General features: G+C 36.7%; 4 protein-coding genes across 4 annotated transcripts; 2 read left to right on the plus strand and 2 right to left on the minus strand.

Moving 5' to 3' along the window:
- Window positions 1-1,979: 1,979 nt before the first annotated feature.
- On the plus strand, window positions 1,980-2,758 carry LOC110788878 (protein PROTON GRADIENT REGULATION 5, chloroplastic). The gene is made up of 2 exons (XM_021993509.2): window positions 1,980-2,410; window positions 2,497-2,758. The coding sequence occupies exons 1-2, from the start codon at window positions 2,138-2,140 to the stop codon at window positions 2,599-2,601; spliced, it is 378 nt and encodes a 125-aa protein (XP_021849201.1). The 5' UTR covers window positions 1,980-2,137; the 3' UTR covers window positions 2,602-2,758.
- A 924-nt stretch (window positions 2,759-3,682) lies between these two features.
- LOC110788903 (eukaryotic translation initiation factor) lies at window positions 3,683-9,626 on the minus strand. Its single transcript, XM_021993534.2, has 5 exons — window positions 9,322-9,626; window positions 8,400-8,568; window positions 8,142-8,267; window positions 4,077-4,142; window positions 3,683-3,995 (listed from the first exon to the last, which is right to left on the minus strand). Exons 1-5 carry the CDS (start codon window positions 9,513-9,515, stop codon window positions 3,948-3,950), a joined length of 603 nt encoding a protein of 200 aa, XP_021849226.1. The 5' UTR covers window positions 9,516-9,626; the 3' UTR covers window positions 3,683-3,947.
- A 4,761-nt stretch (window positions 9,627-14,387) lies between these two features.
- On the plus strand, window positions 14,388-19,036 carry LOC110788879 (peroxygenase). The gene is made up of 6 exons (XM_021993511.2): window positions 14,388-14,683; window positions 17,358-17,507; window positions 17,890-17,975; window positions 18,300-18,394; window positions 18,474-18,599; window positions 18,706-19,036. The coding sequence occupies exons 1-6, from the start codon at window positions 14,542-14,544 to the stop codon at window positions 18,857-18,859; spliced, it is 753 nt and encodes a 250-aa protein (XP_021849203.1). The 5' UTR covers window positions 14,388-14,541; the 3' UTR covers window positions 18,860-19,036.
- A 485-nt stretch (window positions 19,037-19,521) lies between these two features.
- LOC110788904 (60S ribosomal protein L23) lies at window positions 19,522-22,064 on the minus strand. Its single transcript, XM_021993535.2, has 4 exons — window positions 21,907-22,064; window positions 21,061-21,345; window positions 20,333-20,374; window positions 19,522-19,824 (listed from the first exon to the last, which is right to left on the minus strand). The coding sequence occupies exons 1-4, from the start codon at window positions 21,917-21,919 to the stop codon at window positions 19,742-19,744; spliced, it is 423 nt and encodes a 140-aa protein (XP_021849227.1). The 5' UTR covers window positions 21,920-22,064; the 3' UTR covers window positions 19,522-19,741.
- Between the last annotated feature and the right edge of the window lie 2,404 nt (window positions 22,065-24,468).

Genomic DNA, 24,468 nt, shown 5'->3' on the forward strand with positions numbered 1-24,468 from the left:
ATTATTAGTGATTTTGAAGAAATAATTTTTATTCAAATGAAAAAATTTATCATTAAAAAATAGATAACTTTTACATATATAAATGTAACTTTTAAGCATTTTGAGTCAACTTTACCCCGATGTACAATATTTATTGTGCACCCATTGTAAATAAGAATTTGTGGTTAGTCAGGAGCGGAGCTACTTGGTAGGATGTGAGGTCATTTGACCCCATTTAAATTTAGATTTTTTGTAACTTTTTATAAATCAGAAATTTAGTAGTGCATTTTTTTGTAATATTTTGACCATTTGCACCCACTAATATTTTTTTTAAAAAAATAATTTACACCCGCAAATATATTGTTCTGGCTCCGCCATTGTGGTTTGATCCTGTGATGTCTTTTTAGTGGTTTGCAGGAACGTCGTGACAACGATAATGGATTACAACAAACACGACAACATCAACCAGAGATAAAAATTGGTATAACTAAAATTGATCGATTTTTGCATCATAAAATAAATTACTATAGTCTTTAGACTAACTATTACCGGGGCCAAATTAAACTCATACTCAAACTAAAACAAATTATTAATTCAGATATGATCTAAAAATTTTGAATCCATTCGAATGACTTATTTACACGTTTCTTAAATTTCAAACACACGAGTCCTCTAATTGCAATGGTTTTTCCATACTTAATTCATTTTCGAACCATGTTGATGGTGTGTGCACATTAGTACATTACCCTTCAAACTTGTACTAGTTGCCTACTTGGGACAAGGGATTAGTGGCTTAGAAGAACACACTTATACACCCCTAAGGGACTTCTTGAAACACTTGGGAACTTCAAATTGATGCTATTACAAATTCCACCTAAAAGTAGGTGCCCTTAACCAGCCAAAAAACAACTGGTTGAGGTTCAAAGTCTACATACTCCGTATTAAACAGAGGAAAAGTACATCAAATTGCCAAGTGTACTTGTATTTCTTGGGACATAATTTTTTACTTCAAATAAAATTCAAGGAATGTTCTACAAAATTTGAATGGCCATAAAATTTCAGTTACAACAAACTAAAGAGAAAAAAAAATTTAGCCAAAATAAAATACTAGAAACACATAATTAGTCCTCATTTAGCTGGACACAGGGAATATAACAATAAGTTATATTTTAAAATAACTTCTTCTTACAAAATATTTGAATACATGAAAATCTAATTTTAATTGCACGAGACAATACATGATATACTTACCTTTTGGTAGAAAGTAGAACTTGTATAATTGTATAATCATCTTTAGTGACTAATTGGCTCTTAGAACTAAAGATGACTAATAGAACTAAAGATGATTATACAAATAATCACTAGATTTGACATACAAATGTATATATATAATTATATAAAGATGGCAATGGGACGGACCTGAGCAAAGCGCTGGACGACACAACACGGGCACGAAAAAAGCACGATACGACACGCTACAGACATGAAGTCCAAGGTCGTGCTTGGGGTGCATACTCTTAGAAAATAACATGATAAAACACGTTAAAATTGAAATTAGGTTAAGGCACGTAACCTGGTCACTGTACAAGGGCATGGTCCATGCCTAGACCGACGTTTTGAAAATTTCAGCACGACATAACACCTAAGTACATAATTTACTAGTGGGGGTTGAACAAGGATGGATCTATTCAGACCCAAGACATACGGACTCGACACATCCATAATCATCCTTTGTTATATACCCATGTCATTAATAATATGAATAAGCATCATGTAGAATAATCTAGTCCTAATTAAATATGAACAAACTTTTCATCAAGTATATCATCAATGAGCAAATATTTTTTGGGTGGGGTCCAATTCAAGAAGAGAGCCATTAGGAGACTAGGTTCAGATTTCTTCCAAACAATTAGGGGACCAATACCATGTCAAAACGTGTTAAAGAAAAAACCAAACTAAAATTCCAAAGCCACCAAATTATATGTGGTTACCAATCTCCCTTACTACCACACCAAAGGCTCTCATTTTTACACCTAAAACACCACCCCTTCTTACACTACAAAATCAATACCAAAGTAACACCACACCAATTTCAAAAGTTTCCAAATAGCACAACACAACATAACCCTTTTTGCTAGACCATAACTTGGCTAAGCAAATGGCAATGGCAACCTCTTCAATCCCAACAACCGGGTTCAAAAACGCCGGTCTCGGAACTTCATTCGCCTCCGGTGAGAACTACGGTATGCTAGTGAAATCGGTCTCGTCTCAGGCTCGAGTCCCGAGCCGGCCAACCCGAGCACAACCCATGATGAAGAATGTCAATGAAGGGAAAGGTCTCTTTGCTCCTCTTGTGATGGTGACTAGGGACATTGTTGGCAAAAAGAGGTTCAATCAACTTAGAGGAAAAGCCATTGCTCTTCACTCACAAGTAAGTTCATACTAAGTCAAATTAAATCTACTTAAAACATGTGTAAATTTGGTCATTTTTATCTAAATTATAAGGAACTTGTGTAGGTAATCACAGAGTTTTGCAAGTCAATAGGAGCAGATGCCAAGCAAAGACAAGGCTTAATTCGATTGGCGAAGAAAAATGGAGAAAAATTGGGATTTCTTGCATAATTCAAGAACATACTTGTTACAAACTTTTGATGAAAATTTGTTTAGAAATATGTCATCTAGGCATGTTGAAAACTCTGTGTAAAAGTTTATATACATTAATTTTATGATATAGATGTATTTTGTAGATTTTATATTGCATTTGCCAATTTTGAGCTCATGATTATTTCCTGTTTATATCAAAATAATCTAATTTTTGAGGTAGATATTATAATTGTTACTAATATTAATTATAATTAGTAGTGGTCTTACTATTCGTTTATATTTAGTTTTCTTCTTTTTTTCGTCCACATAAACACGAACGATATTGAGTATGATCTATCAACCATATCCTCCAAGAGAGACATCAGCCTTATGTTAATGAGCCAAACCACAGCCACAAGGTGGGATTCGTGAAACAAATATCTTCATGCACATCATCTAAAATTCTACATGGCTCCACCAGTGTACCAAAAATCACAGCACATTTAAATTATCAGGGGTGGCCATTCGGGTCAATGGGTCGGGTCCAACCGTCCAACCGTCCAACCTTTGTTTCTGGTCAATTTCGGATTGTGTCAAAAATTACCAAAACTAATGCAAAACTTGATATTAATACATAATATGATAAAAATGTCAAATTCAGGTCATTCGGGTTCCGTTCAAGTAGGATTTCTCTCCATAACTTCAGGTTGGCTTCGAGCTGGATTATCGGGTTGGATCAGACATTGCCAGCTCTGCATTTGGTATATGCAATATAATGAAACCCAATTTGCAAATTTCCAAATATGTTGCACCTAGGCGACTAGACCTACCGAACATGTCGGTTGGATCGAGTCACGTTTAGTTCAAGCGATTTTGCATCACGAACTTTCAAGGGGCCGGACAGTACAATCCTGCAAGATACTGAATGCTTTTAGTTTCAAAATTGCATCAAAATTGCGTGCAGTCGAGGGTTTGCCTCAGTGATGGTTTCAGCTTCTTGTTTGTAAGATGCATTGCCAAAATGGTCGAAATTCAGACAACACACAAAGTTCTTGAAATTGCTTCAATCACCAACCTTGTAACTCACTCTATCAAGCTATAAGGGCAACATAAAGCAGAATACTAAGAAAACTTTCTGAAAGTGCATAAGCTCAATTCTGTATGTTTACATATGCAATACAGCAATATAGCTCGTCATTAACTTGAAAAGGGGTCACCAGCTCACAAGAAATGTAATAATGGTATAAACCCGGAAAACGTGTTGATTGCTCATTTCCATCTAAGGCTTAAAAAGGCCACAATAAACGAAGGTAAAACAAACTGCAGCGCACAAAATTTTGAAGCTGCCTCTAAGCAGAACAGCCCAGGCAGAGGAGATCAAGGTCTTACACGCTGTATCGCCTGTTCTGTTTGCTATCCTTTTTGGCATCTTCCTGTTACATTTGGAAACTTATAGTATTAATACGTGATCCATTTTATGTGCAACATGAACCAAGAGTCGGTATAATACTCACATGAAAGCTGAAATTAATTTTGTCTGTAACATCAATGATATCTTTCCACTTCCTTCCAATGCCCATCTGCTCCATTCAAAACCAAAACCAATGTTACTTTAACTTGAGTAATATGATTCGTAGGACACAAATAAGGACATGATTTTGTCTCAACCTCGAGTTACAAAAATACCCGCATTTCTTTACCCAAAAAGAAATAGTTTTAGTCTAATTACCACATAATCACACATAGCGCAGGCATAAATAATGCCAGAAACAAGCCAAACCGCTGAATCATAGCATAAAATCACCCTCTTGAAATGGTAAGAGACATAACTTGTACGAGTACAACATAGCAATAATATTAACATAAAATGCTCAATACATTTAAGGGAAAGTTTACCACACTATTGAGAAGTAATAAAATCACATTTACAAACACAAAACAGAGAAGACATCTTGTATTACAATCGAGGAAAAGCTGATGAAGAGCATTGGTGAAGAGTGAGATAAATAGGGCCAAGAGACACAATCCAAAAAAAGGCCCCTTCTTTTGTGATATCAGTATCTATTTAGTAAGAACATGGCACTGAAGAACGAGCTTATGTCTTCTAAAAGCTACAATGACGAATCAAATTATCTGTTAGCTCATTGGCAGTTTGCCGGTCCCCGAAAAGCTATACAGGCATGTTACCAGTTGTCATTTTCCATGGTGGGAAATAGTTGGAAAAAAATGCTAGTCTTAAGAAGAAGACTACAAATGACTTCAATATGGTCTGTGGCTTTGGTATTGGTCAGGGTTCTAAATTACTGGTTTGAATCTGATCGATCCTATCTCTCTTATTCCAACAGAGAACAAAAGGAAATTCCAATCTATTGGTCCAAGATTGTGGAATAATATAATACTTGTCCTTGTTTCCCTCTTCTTTACCTGCTGAATCAAACCAAATCACTAGTCGACCACAATCAACCCAAAAGAGAGAACTTTCCCAATCAGGATCAACAACTGAAACTCTGAAAGCCTACCAGATTTTAGTCCGGAAGGCTGCACTGATGGAAAAGAAACCCCCTTCCAGATCTTCTTACACATGCTTCTTACCAAATTAAAAGGAAGAGGGACTACCAACAGGTCAACAGTAAATTATCTTATACGAAGTATATCAATTGTTTGCATGCCATTTTGGCCATGAATCAGAACTATGATACTGATCTTTGAAATAATTTTTGGAATGTAGTGTGTCAGAAACAATAAGTCAAAATTTAGGAAAGGTACAATTTAGGGGGCATTTGGTTGGGGTCATTAGGAAAGGGAAAGGGAAAGATAATCAATACCCCTCATTCCCTTTGTTGTTGTTTGTTTGTCCATTTCAATCATTCTCTTTATTTCTCCTATTCCCCACAATTCCCTCTACTGTGATTCCCCACACCCCCCAAGGGAATCAAGCTTACCCCTAAAATCCTCTACACTCATCTTCCCTGACCAACCCTTTGACCAACTTATTACACCATAGCACCACCCGACTCCACCGCTCCACCTACCAAGATTACCATACTTCCAGAATCCACCACCGGGAAAACCAACATACCACCCTAAAAGTTATCCAACCGCCACAAAACCCATCCACCACCACGGAAAACTACCAACACGAGGAGGTAGCCCTTAGTGTTCACGTATATGGCGTCTTTGAGCCCACTGTAGGAGTATGGTGAGGTGCGATCTATTCCGTAGGGGTCGAGGGCGACGTCGTTTGCGGACCCGAAGGAAGGAAGAGGAGAGAGGAATTGGAGGTCGAGCGAGGAGCGGTGGAGGCCGATGGAGGCGAGAAAAGGTTTAGATTCGGAATTGACATAGGTAAGGAGGCGTCGATGGAGGTGGTCGACGGAGGTGGAGGAGGTGTGAGGTGAGGATGGAATATTGTGGTTCTGGTTGTTGTATGAATGAGGAAGATGGATTGCTATTTTTGTTTGATTCCCTTTCTGCCTAATATAATGGGTAAACAAACATGTGAAATTTGGGTCTTTTTCATTCCTTTCCCCCTCTTTCCCTTTCTTGATTCCATTCCGTTTACCCTATGCGTACCAAACGCCCCCTTATTGTTTTATACTTCAGGGGGGTTGCTTATGTCTACCATATCAGGATATGCAGAAGCGAGGATTTTGGCAAAGAAGATTCCTACGATTGGCTGATGGGCTCAAGTGCTCAACTGTGAAGAGATTAAGAATGGGTTAAAGCAAGAGTTGAAACAAACATCACTTGGAAGAAACAAACAGCATTACCCTCTCCCCTTTACATCTGACTCCATTCCATTCTGCTTTCAACAATTGAACTAAAAGACCCTCCGAGTGACCAAAAGACAGAAGCCGAAAAGTGGCAAGGAGAAATTAAGCGAAACAACTGAAAATCAACATTACACTGTCACTCCGTCACAAGGTCACCAAGTGTTCGCAAAGACAGACACTATTTATCAATGAATATACATACCCAATAAGGCCCTAACTCAAGCACCCAAATTACTCAAACCAGTTTATAGATAATACGAGTAGATGCCTTGTATACCCCTTGATTAAGTGCAACAGTTATCCCCTCTCATTCCTTTTTTTTTAATAGAAATCCTAATTATTGGACAATACACCTGGAAAATCTGCCAATCATTATGTGGAACAAGATTGCAGAATTACAGCATCCTTCCCATTCGGATTTCTCCTACTCAAGGTTCGCAAAACAACATGAAGTTCTTCCATCCCAATATCAAACCCTAAAGGAATTCTTCTTATAAGACCTCATAGTCACATTGAGCAGGCTCTGCAGTTCTCAATAGCGAATTGGAGGGGTTCCTTTATATCAATTTCATCATGATGCCACATTGCTTAGACAAAATATTAAACTCTCTATCAATGAAATACTTTTATGCTCGTGATTTGTGAACATTCACCTTCGGTCATAACCTGAAACGAAAAGTTATATAGTAGCTGAAAAAAAATTGATTTTTAAATCCTTTCACTCCTTCAAGGGGGGTTTCCACTCTTCCTCATCAACTAGACCCCATTATCCCACACGGCATGTTATAGCAGCTGTTCCACTAAAAGATCTTCCATTCCCTATTGAATGGACAATTAGACATGACTAATGCACTTATTGATTCTCCCCATAACTAATAAAGCTGATAGCATTTCATCGAACCGAGGAATAAAAAATGCTAGTCTTATAATTAGCCTAAGATCTAGTGCACGAAAGTCGAAATTCAAGCGTGAAGACAGATTTACAATTTCACATCATCGTGTACCCAATTTCATTAGGGTTGCAGCCTATACTCAAAAGACAAGAAATTTAAAAGCCTGTACTTGAAAACTATGACAGGCAACCCAAAAAAAAACACAAGAATATAAATTAGTTTCAGTGACCTGGATTCACCACCCAAAGCAGAAGTTGACAATTTTTCCTTGATCATATTCATTAAACTTCCTTCAACTATCCACCAAGAACACTTCACATTCCCCATTTTTACCTTTCTCCTCTTCTTATCATTCTTTTATTAAGGACTCCCGCCAACCTTGCATCTCCATCTACAAAAACCCTTGTCCACTAATTAATTCTTACATCCCTCCCGATTTAATTTTGTACCTTCTCTACATCTCTGTAGCCTTCCCTCTTAAACTGGAAAAATTGTCCCGAAAGACAAGCTAAAATACCGGGCACACAAAAGACAAAGAACATGTAAATTCCCAAGACCTGAATTTGTGATATACATATGGCCTATGGGAAGTCATGAAAATTATTGTGCATCATTTCAGAAAATCATATAGTAACAAGCATCCAAGTAATCCAAATTCTACAGAATACACTTTCAAGCTCACAATCTGGTGTCCCTATGCCCAAAGTCCAAAACCCGAAAACCTCATGTCCAGCATAAGAACACTGCACGCTAAGCACAGGCAACAAAGTATAATGCAAAGCATGAAACGACAACAAGCAGAAGACAAAAGCCTAGTTGACTTCATGGTTTACATTGACAGCAAAATATATTTGCCTATGGCCTACGGTCCTTATATTTCAGAGAACAAGTTATGCCAAAAAAAAAAAAAAACCTGCACAGCCTCATTCGCAGCATTTCTTGTCCACAGTGAAAGTTTGTCTCCCCTTGAACGCGCACTTGCAACCACACCACATATCTCATCAGCTTCATCAAACTGCTCTCCAATTAGAGCCATCAACTGCTCAAAAGCAAAATTTCAATAAATAGTTAAGCCACATGGTTGCAAATTAGACTGTGGGGAGGAAAACAAGTTTATCAGTGGGGGGGGGGGGGGGGGGGGGATGCTTCGGTCAAAATGTTAGAAAATTACAGTTTCAAGCCACATTGTCTCAAGATTCGTATTTCTGCTAGCAGAAACAGTCCACTTGCCCCCATGTGCACACTCAGGATCCTCCCATTTAGGTTCAACTCCAGCCTTGAACAAATGGAAATCAGCGTTTGCTACTAACTTGCTGGGCTTGAATATCTGATCATACAGGCTGCATAAAAGATTCAATTTTCATCTCAGATTGGGCATTGTTCGACTGGATAAATCAATAATTTGTAAGGTTGATTACTTTATTCTCCACTCACAAGGAAAAGCATTTCATCCAATGAAAAGAATATTTAGAATTTTCACATTAAAACTCCAAAGTTGTTAACAATGCCCTCCATATTTTCTTTATATCTAACAATACTAATGAAGATAGCTATTGCATCGCCCAAAAATATTGCATTCTACCACTCCCGGAGTCGTTGGGTTCTTTATAGGCAAGGCTTGCATTAAAAAACATTTCAAACATCTAACACAAACCAACCAAAATTAAAAATTCAACCAAGTATGAATAATAAATCCCCTCCCTATCCTTGGAAATCGACATCCAGTCCACGAAACTATAATGATCTAGCATAGTATTCCCCAGCTAACCTTATCAATGATTCCAATTTCCAAAACATGTAATCACGCCAACAATAAGCTAAATTTATACCATAAACTAATCAAATTAACTAAAATTAGGGCAAATAAGAGCTAATCCAGCCAAAAGTTCACAAAACTTGCACCAAATAAAAGTAAAAAATAGCTAATTAGTCTACAGCATAAACAAATTAACAAACCCAATTCAAAACAATCAGAACCCACTTCAGAAAAACCAACAAAATCAATCAAAATTAACAAAATTATAAAACCCCAGAAAACAAAAATCAATCAATAAAATTGAAACAAAAATTGAAGTAAAAATCAAAATAATTACCACCAAAACTCTTCAACAGTATCAAAAGCGTAGGCTTTTTTAAGAGTGGAACCCCAAGCAGCGCCTGGTTTAGGTTTAGTAGTGTCAAACCAAAACGCCCACTTTCTTTCTAATTTATGGGGTTGTTTTGGGGCTTCCGCCACCTCGGTTGCAGGCGGCGCATCCACAACCTCCGCCGCTACTTCGGTCGACATTATTTTGTCAAGGTAAAGAGAGGTATGCTTCGACGAATTTGGTAATGGTGGAATTGGGGCAAAACTAAAACTCTCAAACAAAGGGAGTGGTAAGATTGTCGGGTTTGAAGTGTTTATAGATGTTTTGTTGTGTGACTTCGAGTTGTGTCTTCTGTTTTGTTTGTTGGGTTACTTAATCTGGATCGGTTCCATTCAGGGTTGGGCTTTAAACGATTGTGGTCCAACAATGTTTTGGGGAATAAATTACATGTACCGGTAGTCTTGTATGACAACTTAACGAGCTTTGTTAAAAACTGACTCGATTCGACGGATATCTGACAAAAACGAAGTGACTAATAAAAACAATAATGTGCATTCAATTCGTAAGAGCACAATGAACTGCGGAAAACATTATCTAATTAGACTCGGATCGATTAGACACTGATTCGTTATTCACCAATTACCTGATTTGACAACTTATGTATCTAACAACTAATCTGAGTAGTGTTGACAATACAGTTACTCGAGTCAGGTTTAAGTCGAATCATAAATAATGTTTGGGATGGGGTAATGCTTGGATCACCCTATTATATGGATCAGTCAAATACGGTTGGGTCATCTCGGTCGTTTACCTTTCCGAGTAAAGTCGGGTTTGGTTGAAGTTATATTCATGCCATGATCGGGCTGTACATGCCGGGTTTGAGACGGGACCGAGTTGGTTTATGGTCGAACGAACTTCAAGTCAGGTTACGTTTAAGCACCCGTGAAGTTCAAATGAATGACTATCATGCTCGTTCAAATTTGATTTTGTAATATTTTTATTTGTATCAAATAATCAAAATTAGTATTTGGCTTACCTTAAGTTTGAGTTTTATGCAGACTAAGTCAATACGGTTTCTAGCTTGTTATATCAAACAAGATATGTAAACATAAGTTAATCGGCAACTTTTGTGTAACATCTCCTATCGAAAATACCACTTTGATTGCTTAACTAATTGGTTCAATTGCTTAAATAAGGAATTCGATCTAGTACTTAACTAATTAGCTTCAGTACTTAACTAATTAGTTTCAGTGCTTAACTAATTGGCTTCATTGCTTAACTAATTTGTTCAATTGCTTAACTTATATGATAACAATGTGGTCTTTTGCGTAAGACGCCATATATAAAAGTTTGTATAAGTTAATTCGGGTTTGAGTCAATGTTTGATGGTCATTCTCAAAATGTAAAGTGTAAAACATTTAGAGATCGTTTGGTTGGAGAACGGGAAAGGGAATCAACGAGAATGGAAAGAATACTCTTTGTTTAAAAATGGTGTTTGGTTTCTCTATTCTTCTCCCCTCTCTCTCCCAAATACGGAGTAACTTAACTGTACTAAATAAATAATAAGCAACAGTAAAAATAAATAATAAATATTTATTATTATCTATTACTACGTATTATTTATTACTTCCTCCGATTTTTAGTACTCGCAACGTTTGTGTATTTTACACTATTCACATATTCTATTTTGACTGTTGTTGGTGATTTACACGTAAGATAAAACATAATCATGTAGGATCTTGTTAGATTCGTCTCAATTTGTATTTTCAAAGTATTACTCCATCCGTTCCTTAAAGATGTTCCCGGTTTAAATCTTGGGTGAAAATTAAGAAAACTGGAATCTTACTTTGTATTGGTATAAGTTAAATGATTGGGTGTAAGAGATTGGAATAAGTGAAGGAGAGAGGAAATAATAAAGAAATAGGGTAAAGGGGAGATTTTATTATTATTAATAAATAAAAAAACATATTATATGTGAAGTGGAATCCTCACCACGAATTTATATACCGGAATCCGAACAAAAATCAACTAAAAGATCAAGAAAACTCTACGGAGTAGTGTGTAGATTTTTTTATCTGAATTTTTTATTTTAATTTGACAAATATTCAAGAAAAACGAACCAGAAAAATCAACAAAAAAATCAAGAAAATAGTTTCAACCAAAATTCGAACAAAAATCAACCCAGAAATTCGAATAAATATCAACCCATATGTTCAACAAAAATTCGAACAAAATCAACAAAAATCAAACCAGAAATTCAACCCAAAAATTCGAACAAAAATTCAACCCAAAAATTCGAACAAAAATTCGAACAAAATCAACCTAGAAAAAATCGATAAAAATCAAACTAGAAAATTTCGAAACATGCATGAACCCAGAAATTCGAAACACCAACCCAAAAATTCGACACATCAACCCAGAAAATCGAAACATCAACCCAAAAAATTCGAACATCAACCCAAAAAAATCGACTCATAAAACCTACAAATTCACCATCATACCACGATTTTCAGAATTTAGAAGTCAAATTTGACCATGAAAACCCTAGATCTAGTGTTTTCATGGCCGAATTTCACCATCTAAAGCCATAATACATATTTCGAGGAGCTTTAAATTCTTGATCTATAGATTTTTATCGGAGGGTGGCGGCGGCGGAGGTGTGGTTGTGGTGGTGGCGATAGCGGCGGAGATCCGTTTTATGGAGGAGAGAGACAAAAACGTGAGAGGAAGAAGGAGAGATTTTGGAGGAGAGAGAGAGAGAGAGAGACAGAGAGACAGAGAGAGAGAGAGAGATTATAGAGATTTTGGAGGAGAGAGAGGAAAATGTTTGAGGAAGGAGAGAAATGAAGAGCTTGAAGGAGAAGGAGAGAGAGTGAAGAACGTGAGGGAGAAGGAGAGAAATGAAGAACTTGAGGGAGAAGGAGAGAGAATGAAGAACGTGAGGGAGAAGGAGAGAAATGAAGAACTTGTGGGAGAAGGAGAGAGAGTGAAGAACGTGAGGGAGAAGAAGAGAAATGAAGAACTTGTGGGAGAAGGAGAGAGAGTGAAGAACATGAGGGAGAAGGAGAGAACTGAAGAGAGAGGAGTGATAAGGATGGTTGGATGGGTGATAAAAGAGGTGAGAGGGTGGGTGTAAGGGGAAAGGAAATGGATTAAATAATAGGGGTTGGAAAATTTAGGTTGGACTTTGAGTATTAATCTCTAGGTATTTTGGTAAATAAAAGGGGATATAAGAGTATTTTGGGAAAAAAAGGCAAAAAATAGAAAAGATTCAAACTGAGAAGAACTTTTAGGAACTCCTAAAATAGAAACGGAAAGAACTTTAAGGAACGGATGAAGTAACTTTTATAATTTTCGCTTAAATAGAAATAAAGAAATTAATGATCAAACTTTTGCATAGTCATGCGTGAAAGCAGAGACGGTGTAACCCCTGTGCAAGCTGGTCTACTGCACAGGGCCACCAATTGATAGGGGTCCCCCAAAAAAATCAACCCATTTCTGATTCTTAGTATAACTGAAAGTCGATCAGTTAATGGTGGTGAAAATACTCTCTCTTCCAATATTTCTTGGTTTCCATGGAAATTAAACTAAATGCATTCGTATTGATTTATCAATTCCCAAGGAGCTTCAACTGATTTAATGCATTCATATTGGAAAAAGTGAAGAAAATCTCCATCTTCGATCTTCAACTAACCCATTATTTATCAATTGTTAGTAGGATAAATTTCTATCTTCAATCTCATAAGCTTTTTTTTAAAAATCCACGTTTATCTACATGTTGTCATGTTGAGGATAATCTGTCACTATTATGATGAGTTTTATGAGGGAGGTTATGACTAATATATCTTCTTCGAATTCATCCGTCATATGTTAACTTTAAGTCGTCCGGTTCTTCAAACCGTATATGTAAATTCCAGAATGGTTTTTCGGTGGCTTGGGTTCGCAATTATTATGGCTTGAAAGAGGTAATCGACAATGCTTAATATATGGTATTTTAATGAGGTTTTTTCCATCCTTTTTAAATTTCCACATTACTTTTACTGCTTACAATATATTTAATTTTGTTTTGGTTTAATATTATTTTTGCTTATGAAGTTCAAGGATATTTGAAATAAAAACAAAATCTATATTTGTATTCTAGATTACTTGATTTTTTTTATTATAAAAATTGTTATAGGGCCTAATTTTTTTAACTAGAACAGAGCCTCCTAATTTGTTGAGATGGCCTTGCGTAAAAGTTACCAATGTTGCAAGTATTAAAAATCGGATGAAGTATTATTTAGTATTTATTATTTATTATTATTAATCTTTATTATTTAGTACTTCCTCCGTTTCTGAAAGTTCTTTACGCTTTGGAATAGGTGTCCAAAATATGAAAACTTTGACCGTAAATTCTCACTATTATATACATCAAAATGTTACATGTAGGATCTTGTTAGATTGGTCTCGGTATGTATTTTCAGAATATCAATTTTTTATAAGTTTTTCACATACGAAATTGGATATATTAGTAGTTAAATATTGCATTGGAGTCCGTGCAAATAGTAACTGTGAACTTTCTGAAGCGGAGGTAGTAGTATTTATTATTTATTTATTTTTATTATTTATTATTTTTATTATTTATTATTATTATTATTTATTATTTAGCATTTATTATTTATTATGAAAAGAGGGTGGTCAAGGGAATGAGAATGGGCATGGAAAACCTTGGGATAGGATATTATTATAGAGGAATTTAAAGGTAAGTGAAAAAGAAAAGTAGGTAAAAAATATGAGAAAAACAACCAAATAAAATGAAAACCAATTATCCTCCCCTAAAAACCCCAACCAAACGCCCCCTTAATTTAAAAGTCAAGTCAAATTGTTACTATTTAGTCAGATGGATGACACATCAAGTTATCAATAGATGAGGTCTAGCCATGTGAGGGAAAAGTGGAAAGAAGAAAGAAAAGAAAGTGCAATTTATTTAAATTTGATTGAACATAGTAGCAATCCAAATGTCAAAGAGGAGCTACATTTTGCATGCAAAACTTGTCACGTGCTCGACAACACGGCTACACGTGTTTCGTTGCTGCCACGATATCTACCATTACAACGTAATTAACCCTTCGATCTCTCTTTCTAATTATATCCATTTTGTTCCTTCAAAACAGAGTAATTCTACTGTGTTGTAAAAGAGAGAGATTAGATAGAGATAAGAGAATAGAGAATAGAGAATAGAGATCGATGGCGGCGGATATGGCGGGTAAAAGCATAATAGGTTTGACGGAGATGGCAAGGAATTCTATGGCCACGGAGGCGCCGTATGCTCCTGCCACGCTTGATCGTAGAGTCCGTACTGACTTGGAGGTTTCCCTTCCTAAACCATGTAAGCACTAAGCCTAGGACTTGTGGCGAAGTAGGAATTAAGAGTAGGAATGGGCATGGGTCTAGGACACGTCCTGGACCCTGGTGGATCCGCCCTATTTGATAGGACTTTAGTTTAATTTTTTTTAGATTTATTGGATCTGAGGCGGATCTAGATCCATTTGTTAGTAAACAGGTCTAGATCTAATATTTTTAGACATGAACCTATTTAATTAATTAATAAAAATAATTAATTTATTAATTTAACTTATTAGACATATTTTTGTCATTATATTGTGTAGGAAGTAATATCTAATAACTTATGATATTTTATACTCCGTCCCAGAATACTTGACCTGTTTTCCTTATCGGGCCGTCCCTTAATACTTGACCTGTTTCTAAAAATGGAAATATTCTAACAATATTATATTATTTCTCATTCCACCCCTATTAACCCACCTACCCCTACTTTATATAAAAAAATAATTAAAAATTCAACCCCTACTCTCCCCAACCCCATCTCTTAACCCACCTCCCACTAACTACATTAAAATAATACCCCACTATCAACTACTACCTATTAAATTAAATAAGTCAATTCAAGTCCCTTAAACTCTGTGCCGGTCAAACCAGGTCGAGTATTTTGGGACGGAGGGAGTATATGAATGTAATGATAATGATGGTCAAACTAATGCCCAGGAAAAAAATATTAGTGACAAAAAGGTTTAAATTAATAAAATATCAAGATCCATAAGACCTAAACTACCCAGACCCATTTGATCAGGGTAAAGGTTTGAATTTTTCAAACCCAATAGATCTGGGGCGGATCTGGATCCAATTGAAAAATATGGTCCGGGTCTCACTGGATCAATCCCATCCCTAATTAAGTACTCCCTCCGTTTTTTTTTATTTGCTACGTTTGGATTTTTACACGTTTATTAAAGTATAATAATTTTTTTTTATTATTATTAAAAAAATAAACCCAAGTAAAACCTCAATCCATTAATCATTACAACAACTAATAAGATTGTTTTATTTATCAAAATGAACCAATAATGGAAAAACAAACAAATTGCTAACTTAACATACTTAGGAAATTGTAAAGAATTTAATGAGTTGAAAAAATTGGACTAATTAAAATTAAAAGTTGGCACTAAAAATAACATGATACGAAATTTATAAAAGGAAAGATTCTCGTATGTAACAAACATTGTGAAACACTCTAAAAGAAATACGTAACAAACAAAAAGAAACGGAGGCAGGGAGTAATAAACAAGGGACGTAAAAGTTAACAAAAATAAAATTGTAACTCCTGCAAAAATGTAGCTGAAAATAGTACTCCTTGTAACTCATACAAAGGTTATTGAGTGTATGAGTGAGTACCACATATCTTCTAATGGAGTTGGGCTTTAATATTAACTGTATTTATAAATGCTCCAAACACTTGCCTCTTTATCGTTTTGAATACTTGTTTCCTATTGTTAAATGACACTTGTCTCTTTTGGTCATTTTGAATACTTGTTTCCTATTGTTAAATGACACTTGTCTCTTTCGGTCATTTTGAATACTTGTTTCCTATATTCACATGAAACTACTTCTATTTTTTTTTTTCCTTACATTAACTTCACTCGTAGTTCGAGTTATCAAAATGTGACATGAACCGAATACGAAAATGTGGTTAGTGTCAGTAGCTTATAACACGTTTAATTAAACGGGTCTATACGACACACTACATCTAGTTGATCAGGTTGGGTAAAAATATTTTCAACACGAAACTGAGACTACTCCACCCAAAATCTGACATGAACCGAATACGAAAATGTGGTTAGTGTCAGTAGCTTATAACACGTTTAATTAAACGGGTCTACATGACACACTACATCTAGTTGATCAGGTTGGGTAAAAGTATTTTCAACACGAAACTGAGACTACTCAACCCAAAATCTGACATGAACCGAATACGAAAATGTGGTTAGTGTCAGTAGCTTATAACACGTTTAATTAAACGGGTCTACATGACACACTACATCTAGTTGATCAGGTTGGGTAAAAATATTTTCAACACGAAACTGAGACTACTCAACCCGTCTGAAGTAAAATAACCAATAATTTATTGTATTAGCCGTAAAATAAGCCTACGTTAATGAACAACAACACGACAATATGTAAACCGTACACGGGAAAATGTGGTAGTGTTAAGGATTTTCGACATGTTTTATTAACAGATCAACGCGACACCTCACATTTAATTAAACAGGTGAGCGGTGGGGTTAGTGTGGAGGTTTTACAAACCATTTATATTCCTGACATGATCACGATTCAACATGACACATTTGACAGCAATACTTGTATTTCTTTTCTCTCTCACTCAAACAATTAAAAGTCCCTCATTACCTCCCTTTGCACATTAAAATGTCATTTTCCATGTATTACCCACTTGTTCTATTAAAACAACACGCAAAGTATTACAAGTATTTAGAATTTAGAAAATAGGAACAGAAAGAGTATAATCCCAAGAATGATACTCAAGTTTAACTGTTTAAGATGAAACTGGGAAAATTTAAACAAAAATCACATCCACGCAAAAAAAATTGATACTATGGTTAATTAGTTTCATGTGAAGAAACTTTTTCTGATAACAAGTTTGAATTATTACCAAAATGTTAAGTAATGACCTCAATCTTAATGTTGTGAAGATCTTCCTAGAGCCCTGTCTGCACCTGATACGGATCATCCGAATGGAACACCAGGCCATCATCATCATGGCCTCAGTGTTCTTCAACAGCATGCAGCGTATTTCGACCAAGATGGTGATGGTATCATATATCCCTGGGAAACTTTCTCTGGTAATTATTTACAATTGTATTTCATTATTTGATAGTATTGCTTCCTAGTCCCTCGGTCGCTTAAAGATTGTCTCATTCCCCTGACTTCACTTTTTTATGAGGTGTATAACTTGTATTGAGTGGGTAGATGATTTTGCCTTTTTGCATATGAGGTAGGAAATAGATGATTTTGCCATTGTTGGAACCATGTTAACAATTCAATGCAGCAATATTTTACGGACAAATTAACCAAAAGATAAAATGAGACAATCTTTCTAGGACAGTGGGAGTAATGTATGTCAAGCTTGTTGGTATAAATTTGGAATCGTTTTTATAGTTTTGCACTTCTACTAAGAAAATTCTATCTAAGTAACTACATTGTGGTGCCTCTCACTTTTTACAGGATTGCGCATGATGGGGTTTAACATATTCGCTTCTGTAATCATGGCCGCGGTGATTAATTTAGCAATGAGTTGGTACACTCTTGATGTAAGTTATTAGTAAAATATAATGATCTAGTATAGTATGTGGATGACCTAGTAGTGATCAACCTTGACATTTGAGTATTATTTCGTACGTCGGCCAAAGAATATGATCTAGCAAATTAATCCCAGGAAAGCCCCCAAAAAATCTGAAAGAAAAGGTAGAAGCATTGTTCTAGAAGTAGCTATAGAAACACGTACTCCGTATCACTTTTTATTATGTTTTTTCTGGGAAAGGAAAGATGCGGAAAGTTATCAAATTGCTCATGGCAAGGTGTCTGAAGATTTAACTAACTGTTATTTCATGTATGCTTATTTGATGTATGCTCAGGGGTGGTTACCTTCTCCTCTCTTCCCTATTTACGTGCACAACATACACAGGGCCAAGCACGGGAGTGACTCCGGAACTTATGACACTGAAGGAAGGTAGAATTACAATCCTGACACTGATATATTTTTTGTTTACTTACGTGTCAACGTATTACTGAAACCAACGAAATTGCAGGTTTGTCCCCTTCAATTTAGAGAACGCCTTCAGCAAGTATGCTCGTACAGTCCCTGATAAATTATCGTTTACAGAACTCTGGAACATGACAGAGGGGAACAGGGTATCATTCGACCCGTTTGGCTGGTAATGCATCCATTCGGTAACTGGACTATATTGGACTTGATCTCCTTTGAAATTGTAGGATTTACACTGATACATCATACATGGCATGGTCGTATTGTTATTGCAGGATTGCAAGTAAGTTGGAGTGGGGAATACTTTACATTCTTGCTAGGGATGAAGACGGGTTCCTATCCAAAGAAGCTGTGAGACGGTGTTTTGATGGCAGCTTGTTTGAGTATTGTGCAAAAATGAACATGGGTTTGGAAGGGAAGATGTATTAAGTAACAAGCTTCATAATTCACCTACTGTAAAAGTATAGTCTACAAGTTCTTTTGCTGCTGTTCTTCTAAAATAAGTCTGTAATTAGTGAGCCTCTGAAGTAGTCGGGAACAGTATAACACTATAACCTATGTTGATATAGTCTCTCTAATAAGAACTTTGTCCAGTTGTTTCATCAAGTTTCTTATCACATATCTTATTTCTATCTCGACTCATTCCTACTAGCACTTTTAACTCAATTTTGGATGCTTACGAGTTATGAAAATAATACTTGCGACTATAACCAAGGCCAGTGACAAAATTCATAAATCAAGTAACATCAATCATAAAATTTCAAGGTTCCCAGTTCACTTTTAATCTGAAATAAGGACCTAATGTCCCAATTGCAATTGAAGAATACAAGTATTTAGGTATATTCTAAAACTTAGAAACTATAACACATTGAACAAGGGCCCTTAATTCCGTTGGCTTCTATCATCACAGCTGAAGGAATCCGTAATACAATGTACTCAATAAATTAGCTGTTTATCTTCATGTGGTGTTTGTAGAATTCGCAATACATTACTGTGGTTGAAAAACGAAGCTTTGTGAACATGTATTTCCATAGTTTTCGTATGTTTAAAATAACACAGAACAAAATTTGGATAAATATTACTGCAGGAAATCAGAATAAAACATAAACATGGTCATTTCACAAGACAATCAGAATCAAAAACGAAGTACTGAGTATTTAAGATCTAATCATAAGCTGAATTCACATATGCGAACGCATTGTTCCTTTGTCCAACTACAAACATTTGAACTATAGCAAACCAACTATAGCAAACCAAAATTTAACAAACTTCTGAACTGATTATCTGAACTGAAATCTGAACTGACAATCTCTAGACAATGGCATTGGCAGCACTGGCAATCCTTGGCCATAAGTCAGCACACTCCTTTGCAATGGGACCGGTGATAGCAGATCCTGAAACAAAAACCAAACTTTGTCAAGAACTATAAATTGGTAAAAACTAAATTAGCTTATTGACAAATTCAATCAAGCTTATTACACCCATGAGTCCATGACACAAATGCAGGGAAGACATATTGCCGAATTTGTGACATCAAAAACACTTTTCGCCATAGTTTATGTTCTAGATATTTAATGGTTCTAGTTGGAATGCAGAACACTGCCATGGAGGTGAAAGACCCATCCAATAGAGATTAATAACAATGGAAGATGTCAAGTTTTGCATCCAAACAACAGCTAACTACCAGAGGCCAGTCCAAAACATCAGAGGAAAGTCCATCATTTTATCAAGAACAGAAGTCACAGAACACAAAAGTTTGAATACACACATGAAAGTGGACAGACATGACAAATGTGAATTTTGAGATGTTCAATTCTATAGATCATTATGTTTGGTTCAAAATCAAGTTTGCAAAGAAGTGCATGGAGAGAAAGATGACTAATCACAACAGCTGTCACTTACCTTTCATTTCACCCTTGGGATTGACAATAACTCCAGCATTATCTGTAACAGAGACCAACATGTGATTATGAGAAAATCTATATGAACACGGGGAAAAGACTATTATAAGAAACAGAAGAGTAGAACCAGCAAGCCACATGTATCTTTTAAAAAAAGCTAAGAAGCACACAAAAGAAATGATCTATTCTATTTTCTTAAAGGCAAGACTGAAGGAAGAAACTCAATAGTCAATGCAGAATAATCCCTGAAACAAGGCATAACAAAGGCAAATCTGCCTCTATCCATTGTAGGCATAGCCGCATAGGTACCCCAACAAAGGGACCGAAATTTACAAGAAATTTATTGGCATCCCTAGTTCCAGCATCAATAAGGGTAGTACTAAAAGTGCAGAAATAATAGACATTAAACCCTTATAAGACTCAATTTAAGGGTTAGAAAACTTTGAACACGAAGAAGAGATACAGAAAATTAGCAACTACGGTAAAAATACTAATACTAGGCCAACACATGATAAAGATGACAAATGAAACCAGCATACGGAAAGGGGATCTTAAGACACTAACTTTGCATGTTTCACTAGAAATACAGGGAAACCAAACTCTTTTGTTTCGATTGCAGAACCAAGTATGGATAACATATGCATAAGATTTTCTGAGTTAATCTAAAATGGAGATTCTACTAATAAACAAGCACAGAAAGCAAATTGAAGTATAGAATTAAATAACAACCTTCAAAGTACATGAAGACACCGTCCTTTCGGCGCCATGGCTTGCGTTGCCTCACAATAACAGCCGGCATAACCTTCTTACGGAGATCAGGCTTTCCCTTCTTGACAGTAGCCATGACCATGTCACCAGCACAAGCTGATGGCAACCTGTTGAGCCTACCCTTGATTCCCTTTACGGAAATGATGTACAGGTTCTTTGCTCCTGTGTTATCGGCACAGTTCACCACGGCTGCCACTGGAAGACCCAGTGACATCCTGAACTTGTTTCCAGCACTTCCTCCACGCCCTGAAAATTCCAGGTCAGAATCAATCAAAAATCTTAAACTAAATTCAACAAAACTTGACTAACAATTCCCAACAAACCAAATAAATAAAGCATCGGGATTAACGACTACAAATAAACATAAACTGCAAATTATGTCCAAGATAGATTTCCATTTCTTTGTAAATCGATGCTATAGATCCCACAAATCATTGAGTTTTGATCTTCTTTTAAACTCTCGGAACAAGTATAATTTAAGTACAAAATACAGAAACTGAACAATAAAACTACATTAATCATGGTGAGATTTCAATTTCTAAAAAAACCCATTTGCAATAATCAAAATGGAGCCGAAACAATGAAGCACAGATCAATTTACTCAGTTCATAGCACAAATATTTGTAATAACATATTAAAATGATATGATTTTAAGCTGTTTTGTATAGCTTATTTGATCTAAACATTTCTAACAGCATACATAATTAAATTAATCACAGAGATAAATGAAAATCTGGGGATTCGAATGGTTTAATTAAGCAAATAAGAGTAATAACATCGAAAGAGTGATTGAGATTGAATGAATACCTCGCTTCGACATTTTCGCCGCAGGAGAAGAAAGGTAACAGAGAATAGAGGAAAGAAAAACAACGATTAGGGTTTTGAGGGTAATTTATATACCAGGCCCTCAAATTAGGGTTTCGGGGCTCCTTATTCTCACTATGGTTCTGCTTCTGTAATTCCCAAAATGTCCTTTCTTTTTTCCTTTTTTTTTTAATTTTATTTTGAGGTCATCTTTTCTAAAGTATTAATTGATTTTTTTTTTTTTTTCAAGGAATGTTAATTGAACTTCTTTAATTCTTTTCTTCTTCTTTTACCCCCATTTTCTACCAAGTTACGGAGTACGGACATAAGCCATTGGCTCATTGCCACCGGTATTTTGGCTGTCACGATGCAGCTATCGATTAACCACTATAGATGTATTTGTCTTAACTCTTAAGAAGTCTTGCCAAAAATTTTGTGTGTCTTGTGCAATAATATAGCGTAAAGGCGATCATGAGTCTTGAAGTTGGTCCTGAAAACATAAACTCAAACTCTTCTTTGATGTTGGTAGATCACATGAGTGGCATAAGGACGAAAAATAACATAATTGTCCCAACTACCGGTTAACCGCTATAGATGTGTTTGTCCCAACTCTTAGAAGGAGTCTCGATGCAAGATTTTAGTGTTTTTTGTGCAATAGTGTAATGCAGAGACGGACATGAGTCTTTAAGAGGGTCTTGTATGTCTGACGAATAATAAAAATAAATAAGCAAAAAAAAGTACCCTAATGTAAAATTACTCGCAGCTGACACCTAAAAATTTCATCTTGTTCTTGACTTCTTGGGTAAAGATTGTTCATTTAGGTACTAGTAATGTAAACAATAACTCGCAGTATCAAAGTGTTTTTTTGCTCAATTGATCAGGTTTACTCATTTGTGAAACTTAAATGAGCAGAAAAACAAATTGCGTAAGATGAATTTTGTAGCTAACCGCGATGACATATATATTTTGTTTGAATCAAGAGGCGTTGGCAAAGCAAACAAAAAAGAAATCTCATACAAATTATGATGTGATACAAATGACTACTCTGTAGTGATAAGCTACACAAGAATGCGAGGAGTCGTGATGGTGTGCATAATGTTTGTGTTCGGGCCCCCTGTGGAACCCACCTTTTTACATAAATTACCAAAATACCCTCCTAAAGGAAAATACTGAAAATACCCTCAAACACAAACCTCCTAATGGGCTCAAACCAGAAGTTAGGGCCCATATCTCAGCCTCCTACAAGCCCAAGAGTCCATACCCCTACACTTGCCTATATTTACTAATAATGCCATCCTGCATTACTATAAATACATTTCACCTAATCATTACTCGGGTATGCAATTATTCTCAGACTGACTCTCTCACTACTTTCTCTCTCTACAATGACTGACTTGAGCGTCGGAGAGGGTTTTCTCGGGAACCCCCCCCGAGCCAGTTTAGGTTTACCGTTTTTGTAGGACAAACCCCGACCGATCGGAGGAAGACAACAGCCTGGTTGACGAGGCTTCCCCTATTTTTACACTTAAGCATTTTCTTCGCAGAAACAGTTGGCGCCGTCTGTGGGGAAGTCAACTACAAGCCATGGTTAACACTCGACGAACCAGGCAACACTCCTCCTCTCATCGATCAGAGTCCCATCCCAATTACGTGTTGATGCCTACTTCGAGGAACGGAGATGATCACGATGGTGATCAGGACCATGAGAATCAACAGCCCCATGTCGAGGGTCACCCTGAGAACTTGGTCACCCGAAAGGATCTAGAGTATTTGGCTGCACAAGTCAATGAGGCTATCCACAACCTCCAAGGAATGGGAGAAGGACCTTCAAGGAAACATCCAAACCACCCTACCAGCTCAAAGGTGAGCACAACATCGCATACCATCCACAGGGCACAGCCCCGAAGTGTGAAGGACAGACTAGGTGACAGGGGTGGGGCACAGCCTCGCCCTCGCCAATCAAGGGCCAGCCAAGATGCACGCCGGGTAATTGAAGATCGACAACTGCACAGAGGAGACCTTGATGCTCGAGACCTCTTGCACAGAAGGCGCCTCGAACAAGCCAGAGAAGCCATCAGGAATGATAGGATCACCCGAGGTCTATCCCCCTCTAGTGCTAAGACTACGACCTCCGCACGAGACCACCCCACTCCTTCAAGACAAGTCAGACCGATCGAGGTCAGCTCTCGAAGGACATCTCTCAGGAGGCACTCACCTTCTCCTATAAAGAGATGTCACTCACCCTGTAGCCGGGCTAGAGGCCGTTCCCCCAGGACAAGGGTTTCACCCCTCGATCAACAGCCAGGGGCTCATTCATCTTCTCATCGCCCAAGGCATCGCTCACCCTCAAGAATAGGAAGGATCCATCCACGCCGTGAGCGAACATACTCACCTCTCCCAGAGAGTAGAGGTAGGCATACCTCCTCAAGAGGAAGATGGGACTCCCCTCCACCAAGAACTGATAGGCACAGACATACCTCGTCATTGCAAGAGGCTCTCGCTCCCTTCTCCCAAGAAATAATGAACACCCCCCACCGAGACAAAGTGAAGGTCCCTACCATCGAG

The sequence above is a fragment of the Spinacia oleracea genome, chromosome 3, assembly GCF_020520425.1.
Source record: "Spinacia oleracea cultivar Varoflay chromosome 3, BTI_SOV_V1, whole genome shotgun sequence".
Taxonomy (NCBI): Eukaryota; Viridiplantae; Streptophyta; class Magnoliopsida; order Caryophyllales; family Amaranthaceae; genus Spinacia; species Spinacia oleracea.

Coding starts and splice junctions, on each gene's coding strand:
- LOC110788878 (XM_021993509.2), top strand. CDS start 2,138: ATGGCAATGGCAACCTCTTCAATCCCAACAACCGGGTTCAAAAACGCC. Junction 2,411..2,496: donor CCATTGCTCTTCACTCACAA/GTAAGTTCATAC, acceptor GAACTTGTGTAG/GTAATCACAGAGTTTTGCAA.
- LOC110788903 (XM_021993534.2), bottom strand. CDS start 9,515: ATGTCGACCGAAGTAGCGGCGGAGGTTGTGGATGCGCCGCCTGCAACC. Junction 4,143..8,141: donor CTGCGAATGAGGCTGTGCAG/GTTTTTTTTTTT, acceptor TGAATGGAGCAG/ATGGGCATTGGAAGGAAGTG. Junction 3,996..4,076: donor AAATTAATTTCAGCTTTCAT/GTGAGTATTATA, acceptor CAAATGTAACAG/GAAGATGCCAAAAAGGATAG.
- LOC110788879 (XM_021993511.2), top strand. CDS start 14,542: ATGGCGGCGGATATGGCGGGTAAAAGCATAATAGGTTTGACGGAGATG. Junction 14,684..17,357: donor GGTTTCCCTTCCTAAACCAT/GTAAGCACTAAG, acceptor AATGTTGTGAAG/ATCTTCCTAGAGCCCTGTCT. Junction 17,976..18,299: donor TGAGTTGGTACACTCTTGAT/GTAAGTTATTAG, acceptor ATGTATGCTCAG/GGGTGGTTACCTTCTCCTCT.
- LOC110788904 (XM_021993535.2), bottom strand. Junction 20,375..21,060: donor TGTCTTCATGTACTTTGAAG/GTTGTTATTTAA, acceptor TCTCTGTTACAG/ATAATGCTGGAGTTATTGTC. Junction 19,825..20,332: donor TCCCAAGGGTGAAATGAAAG/GTAAGTGACAGC, acceptor TTTTTGTTTCAG/GATCTGCTATCACCGGTCCC.